The 7833-nt window shown below is 30.6% G+C and overlaps 1 protein-coding gene across 1 annotated transcript; it reads right to left on the reverse strand.

Annotated features, from left to right (window-relative positions):
* Positions 1-134: 134 nt before the first annotated feature.
* LOC145312529 (uncharacterized) lies at positions 135-4687 on the reverse strand. The gene is made up of 8 exons (XM_080151783.1): positions 4621-4687; positions 4115-4272; positions 3565-3644; positions 2844-2945; positions 2580-2623; positions 1989-2251; positions 681-770; positions 135-198 (listed from the first exon to the last, which is right to left on the reverse strand). Exons 3-8 carry the CDS (start codon positions 3590-3592, stop codon positions 135-137), a joined length of 591 nt encoding a protein of 196 aa, XP_080007909.1. The 5' UTR covers positions 3593-3644; positions 4115-4272; positions 4621-4687.
* Between the last annotated feature and the right edge of the window lie 3146 nt (positions 4688-7833).

The following is a 7833-nucleotide window of genomic DNA, read 5'->3' on the forward strand; positions in this document are numbered from 1 at the left end:
GCATGTTATATTGAAAATATTGAATTATCATTATTTAGTTGATGATCAAAATAGGCTATTCTTAAGAGTTATGCTAATCTTTGTTATAAATTCATCCTAGATATAGATATTCATTGTTAAATGAAAATTTTAAATTATGATTTACATCTTTTCCTGGTACTATTCTCTTCAGAGTTTTCAAGATTTATACTTTTCAAACTAAACAAACAAAAAAATACATTTTTCTAATGAAATATCCTCAATGTTACATTACCTGTTGATTACAATAACTCTCTAACTTCAGGTCCAATAACCCAGGACTACTTTTTGTTTAAACATCCAGGGCAAGTAACACCCAACACAAGCAGACAACCAACTCTTCAGTCTAGAATTCCTAATTGTTTATGATACTGTTATGGACCATGGCATTCTCCCTACTCTTACTGTTAATTTCACCCACCTGCTATAGCAGCCATATGAACTATATTTGATGTCTTTATGTAGTAATCCAAGATTCAAACCAATAACCTTACCAATGAAGAGCAAATGTGCTACTTGGTATGCCACAGATGCATGTTTTGAATTCATGTTAAATAAATTAGGTGTTCTTTGATGAGTTCATCTAAAGAGGCTTGTTTAAATTTGATTATGCTGTAAAAGAAAACTAGAAATAGGTATGATGGTAATATAAATATATCTACCTTGAATATCTACTAGTGCTGTCACATCTTTCAAGATTTAACTTAGAACAGGCAGACAAGCAATTACAGAATACATTACTTTCTTGATACCTAAACATTATATATAACATTTTTTTATTTTATTATCTGAATTTTACTTTTTACTTATTATGCCTATATTAAATAAAATCAACATATTGTTTTTATAACTTTGTAAATATATCAGAATTATTAGAAGATACAGTGATTAATGGTTATCATATGTTAATATATTGGTAGGTTCAAGGTTTTGGAGATAGGTAAGTATATAAGGTAATTATATTTCAATATTTTTTAGTCTTCACAGAGAATTTAGTTACAAAATCAGTCTATAAATTATGTTTGATTTACAGCAGAAATGTAACAAAACCAAACAAAAAAGTTAACCTCACAGAATTGCATTCCCCCACGATGAAGATTTTTAAATTATTAGCTAGGCTATTTCTTTTGTAAAACCTTACTTCAATTCATTACCCCCATCAAAACTAAAAAAAAACAACACCCCATACAAAAAACCTGTATATGCCTCTAGATGAAAGTATTGAAAATAGATATATTTATTTGGATATGAATACTAATTGCTTACAACTCTTTCCACTCAGCAACATTCAGCTTACTCAGATACACAAATATATTATAGGGACATACCATTCCAGTAATATATTCAGGGATGCATAATTTTTCATCAAATCTTTTTAAGAAATAGATATTTAATGTAATTAATGATTTGTTACAGAATATGTGATGTTTAAAAGTTGGGGAATAGTCCCTTTCGTAACATCGCCCCATAAGGGGCGATTTGTCGTATTTTTAAAATAGCTTTTTATAGTTTATTTTAGGTTAGGTTAGGTTATATTGGGATAGATGATTGCCCCACAGGGTTAGGTAATTGGCCCCGCAGGATTAGAGCCCCCCGTAGGGGCTAGAAGTAGGAGAAAAGCTACTGTGAAAAATACAAAGAATCACCCCATAAGGTGCAATGTTATGAAAGGGACTATACCCAAAAGTTGTCTCATTGGATTTATGGTGGACATTTTAATTCTCATCTTATTAATCTCTTGTGTGTTAATTTGCAACTTCAACAAATATCTCAACAAGAGTCCAGAATTTTTCATAATTATTTTTGTGAACACACACAATTAATTTGATAAAATTTGCCTGATAGACAAATTAAAAGTTACACCTTTTTATAAACCAATACATTGCCATTTTCCTTATGATCATCTTAATTATTAAAAAAATCCTTTATATGACTGGTATATGAGAAAAATATAAACAAAATTAACTTACCCTGTATGAAATACAATCTTATCTGTCATGATACAATTAATAACTGGGAAACGCTGCTTTCCTTTGGATGATTTTAATAATTGCTCATCAGTAAAAGATGTGCTTGAAACATTTGCATAAGTTAAACTATTATTTGAACTGGCTTCATGGGAATTTGAGCTTGACTGCATGCAATTATGTTGGGGTTTTGTAAATGTTTGAGTTGGCTGACATGATTCATAAGTCCAAGAGCATGGGCTTGTTCCATGCTGAAGTTTACGAATCTAAACAATATTTCAAATGGTATGACTCAAATGTAATATACAAGTTTATTTAATAATCTACTAAATCTTTAATGAAATCATTCCATACTTTACAAATAGCTAGTTAGATCCCCAACCATAGACGACTAGTTTTTTTATCGCATCGTTTTAGAGACAGCCTTCCAGAGATGGTAAAATAAAAATAATAATATGAAACCATATTTGTTGACCCCGAGGGGCCGAATTTGTGAAAAATTGTTCATAATACGATACTGTACTATACACAAACCGGTTGTTATCTAGCGGATATTAATCGGTTTCTAAACAATACTGAAAAAAAATGGCTTACCTCCACAATAAATTTAGTTTCGCAATTATATTCTTCAGTTTCATCTACAAATGAATTAAACTTTTAATAACAAGAAATTCTTAAAAGAATAAAAATATCTTACTTTCAATAAAAAATATTTAACTTAACATATCTTTAATTTATAAGGATTTGCACATATTCTATATTTGTCATAAATATGTAGTTTTAATAATACCCATAAACAAAATATGATTAAAAACAAAACATGCTCCTCTATTCTATAACTTTTGAACATATGATTACCTTTCATTTCAAAAACATTATCCAAATCTTTCATAATATTTTGATTGAAAATCTGTAGAATTTCTTTAGGTGGATTTTCGCAGCTTCCTTCCTTTATCCTACCTATAGTAAATCTAATTAAATTTTTAAGGTCTTGATTTTAGCCAATTTATATTTATAGTAGTAATTTCGCCCCTAATGGAGAACTCAATCGGATAAGTCAATTATGAAACAGACAGACATCAAATAAATATAGGATTGCAGCTATGCTCTTAGAAGACTCTAGGGGCACTGGAAGTCGACCCGCCCACCTGCTTTCAACTTCCGTTTTAAAAAGAAAAATATTTTTTTTTAATTTTAAATTTTTCTGAGGAGGGTGGTGGTACCCTTCCGCAAAATAGTTACAAACCTTTCCAGGACCTACAGATAAGAAGCTACACTGTAAAGGAGAAACATTTCGGTCCAGAGGTTAGCAAAATCCTTTGGTACAGACAGACAACCACAAATACAGACACGCTTACTGTTACTTTTGTGTAATGATTAATGTACAACTTTAAATGATTTGACAAACACACAGAAAGGTAGATTATTATGATCAATATAAATGTTTTTTTTCTAAATGAATGAGTGTAAAAGTAAAAAACAGATCTGAGACCTTCTTACACTGATTTATTTTCCAATATAACTTTGTAATGAATGGACAGTAAACAAATGATGAATATATTTGTTGTAAAATATCTACCTGACAATAATAAAGTTGTGTCTTGCATACCATTACCAGAAATTATTAATGATTTCTTATCAACTTCAGGAATAAGATCTCTAGATTATAAACAAAATATATTACAAAACTCTTGTTGGGTTTCCAAGCTCAAAATGACAAATTACAGAAAGAAAGTCAGTGGGCCAAAATCATATACATATGTGTACATATCTTAGGCTAACCTGAGAGTTATTTTTCACTTAGTCCTACTTTTTTTTATATCTATGGCTAAGGAAACATCAACTCCTGCCTAACCCAAGAAACTTCATAAAATTTTGTTAGGTGCAGTGTTAAATACTGTGAGTAGCGTGCTGAAGGTATGATTAAAGAGGTGTCATTTAAAACCCCAAAAAGTAACATATACTGCATTCCTATTTTCTAACCCCTTGAGGCTAACGCCCCCTGGCATCAGTAAACCCCAATGCATCTACTAGACATTTGTACAATGATATGATCTAATAGACGGACAACATGTGTAAGTTTAATAGAACTCTTTCTTTGTGTCAAAATTAATAAAAAAAATCAATACCTAAAATAAATTCTCGTGTAACCAAGAACTTTTTCTTTGATTTCAGATTTTCTGTAAAATTTTATTAATTGAAACACTAGAACTGGATTAAGATGTGAAGAGGGTACTTTCAAAGTTATGGGCTCTTTGATGAAATCTACAGTTTTCTTTTTTAACTCCTAAAATAGGAAAAGTATGATCAGATATTACCTATATTCTTTAGGGGCGGAGGCTGCTATTAAGGATATATTTTCTGTCCAAACATCCGGGGTTTTATGTAAGGTAACTCCCAACAGAAAACCAACCCATTGTTTAGACGCCGTTTGTCTGAAAGTCCTAAGTGTGTATAATAATGATTTGTGACTGTATAAGGGCCAAGGCATTGATTCCTCTGTCATGTTCCTGACATAGCAGAAGTAGGTATCATTTTCAACGTTTTAAATACAAATGTCGCCTCCCTTCCTGGAAAGATGAAACATCAAAAAACATCTGTAGAAGACCCTTGTGACCTGAAAAAAAGTTCTTACCCGAAATGAAGTTTCAATGGTAAAATCCGGAGTTAATTCAAAATAAATTTTAAGCCTCAATTTCTTTCCTGTTAAAGAACAAAAAACAATTTCATTTTCTCCATTTTTATACAATTCCAAGCTTCAAACCCATAAAAATAATAATTTAATTATTAATTATGAATTCAGCTCAAGAGTTACCATACCCAAATATGGCAATTCCTTTTTTTAAAAAAAAATCCAAAGCATCTATATAACTGGTTTTATTTTGAGGCTTAGTCGCTAAGACACACGACTGCTTCAAATGTCCAAGGCAAAACTTTACGACATCTAAAATGAAAAACAGACATACAACTTGTTACTTGTGTATATATAATTGTTTACTGTTCCTTTAATCTTAGCACTGTTACTGTGTAATGACAAATTATCCAGGTTAATACAGGCGCTAGAATTTATCATTTCAGGTATAGTACAGTTTAGTAACTTCTCCCATTCTTCTCCTACAAGATGTTTTATCATTTCCTCATATTTTGTATACTAACAAGGACGATAATATTCATAATTAGAGAACAAACAGACATGCATATAACAGAAAACGTCATTTAGAATTGGTCTGACAGGTGACGTAGCATAAGGGTAAAATCTGCCCAAAAAATATGCGACTATGATACAAGCTTATTTGATATAGAGAAAAAAATCTAAATATAAAGGCAGCTAAAAAGCATTTATATGGCAAATTAAAAATGTTCTCAGTGATGAAAATAAAATTTAAAATCCGACCCCTATCTTTACATGCAGAGAGGACAAGTATTATGTTCACTTGCTCTGGATACAAAAGTTTGCATAAAGACGGATGAAAGACGCTAGTTATAGAGTAGCTACGCTACTTATGACAAAAACAATTATATCTATGGAAATACAATTATATGAAGCTTGAAATATTAATTTAAAAAGCAAATTCTAATATCGAAATGAAAAAAAATTGCTAGTTTAGTGTACAGGGGCGCTCCTATTGTGTCAAATATCTCTTTATTTGTGGATTTCAAAAACACTTTCCTTCAAGTGGAAAATAATTTGTTAAGAGGTGACTAAATTCTTCGTGGTTGGTATGGTTCAAGTTTTCTACCTAAAAATATATATTGATCAGGAATCTATCTAAAGTAAGTAAAACGTCATGAATGATTATTAATAAACTGTTTATTATTGTGTAGTTTTTCATTTACATTTGAGTTTAAATAAATTTATTATGTTGTACGTGTTTTTTCACAAAGTATAACTATGTCTGTCCGCCTAAAACTTAATAACCAGAGGATATATCTACTGGTCCTTGGATTGTTTTAAGTTATTTTCTTGGTGAGACATACCAAACCCCCTTAAAACATATTAAGTCTATTTTCTAGAGGCTGTTTTCTCCTTATTTTTAGAACAAATTGAGGAGAACACTTATCACCCTAGAGGCAAAGCTGGGGTTTGAGCCATTAGTATAAATAAAACGACTCAGGTAAATAAAAAGTGACTATAAAATAAATGAAATTAAATTATGTTGCATGTTCAATGCTTTGCTTTAGTCAAATTATATTTAACTATTATCATAAAAACATTTTCTTTCTTTCAAATATGTTAATTAGAAAATAACAAGGAAGACAACATCCTTTAAAGTGAAGCTGAAAAAATCTTCAATAATCATAGAGTTGCTACGTTTTCTTATTTGTAACTAATTGTTACAGGAATAATCACGTCAAGTTAAATATCTAGGATAATTCGAAGTTTCCTAAATCAACGAATCGTAAGAGCTGAACGATGCTTCGTTTTAATTTCAAGGTGCTTTTATTTTGTTATTGCTTACATCTTATTTGGACATTATTGTTTTTTTTTAAAGCGAAGCTTTTCTATAATTAGGGTCGGTCGGTCCGTCCGTACGTCTGTCCGTCCGAGATAGTTAGCTTTTATTCATTAATTTAGGCATGTTAAAATTGTCCTATCGATTTCAAACTTTGCATGGTGATTCCTGTAGTAGTTAGGTACGACTTAGAAAGCGTAGCAACTCTATAATCGTTACCAGAATGTCCGTGCGTCCATTTTAAACATGTTGATTTTTGTACTTTTTTAATAACAATTTTTTATGTGATAAAATCATCCGATCGATCTGATTTTTTGATTTCTAATTCCTATTACAATAAGGTACAATATTATGAGCGAAGCATCTCTATAATCAAGTATTAAAAATGTCAGTATGTCTTTAAACAGAATTCTATATTTAAGAAGTTTTGCAACAAATTTACGTATAATTTTGTCAAACCTTTTATTTTCATATTTTGTATATTCAGTTCTGACACTCAACAAAAGTTAATGTTCGTCTGTCATATCGTTTCAGAGCTTCGCTTTTATGGATGTTGTCATCCTTGGAACACAGTAATAGTGTCTGACTGATTATGACGTAACAAAAAAAATTAGCCAATGAGAGGCCGTTATTGACCAATGGTAAAATTTATTGTGGCCTATCATTGGCTATTTTTTTTGTTACGTCATAATTAGTCAGACACTATTACTGTGTTCTCATCCTTGTTTTATCTTAAATAAACAGATAATGTATTAAAAGCTGAAGATGTAATAGATATTATTTGTGTAGTGTATGTAATGTATAAATAAAAGCAATTAGAACCATGTCTATATAGTGCACAATTTACTTATTAGATCTTTAGGTGTTCGATCATTACCCCAAATATTTACACAAGCAAAGATATGGTTTCTCAAATATCCTTATGTTAAAGTTACATTGTTTGTGTGTCTGTGTGTGTACCGAGGGATTTGCTAGCGGCTGAACCAATATGGTTCTCTTTAGCTTTTCATAGGTCCAAGAAAGGTTTTTAACTATTTTGAGGGAGGATACATACCTTCCAACATCAGTTATTGAAGTTTAAAATAGCTTAGATAACTAAAGGACACTAACTGTTATTTTAAAATGTTAAAGGTCTTTTTGCAGACTCAATGAGACACCTTTCTTAATTGGTTAACACTCTCATATAATTATTGTAGGAGGATGGTGATATTAATATTCTCCTAAGATTTTAAAATTGTACTCTGGTGCTAGTATTTATTAGATTTACGAGTCTGTCTGTATGTTTGTCTGTGTGTACCAAATGATCTCGCTAACCAATATGGTTCTCCTTTACAATTCAACGAGTAGACCTTTAAACTTTCTAGTAACGCTAATTAAGTTTAATTTGAAAATTT

The sequence above is a fragment of the Acartia tonsa genome, chromosome 2 (assembly GCF_053477335.1).
Source record: "Acartia tonsa isolate MP-2025a chromosome 2, ASM5347733v1, whole genome shotgun sequence".
Taxonomy (NCBI): Eukaryota; Metazoa; Arthropoda; class Copepoda; order Calanoida; family Acartiidae; genus Acartia; species Acartia tonsa.

Excerpts from the sequence above, each read along its gene's own strand:
- LOC145312529 (XM_080151783.1), bottom strand. The coding sequence starts at position 3,592 with ATGCAAGACACAACTTTATTATTGTCAG. Across the intron at positions 2,624-2,843 it reads TAATGTTTTTGAAATGAAAG|ATGAAACTGAAGAATATAAT; the intron begins GTAATCATATGT and ends ATTCATTTGTAG. Across the intron at positions 2,252-2,579 it reads AAACTAAATTTATTGTGGAG|ATTCGTAAACTTCAGCATGG; the intron begins GTAAGCCATTTT and ends AATATTGTTTAG.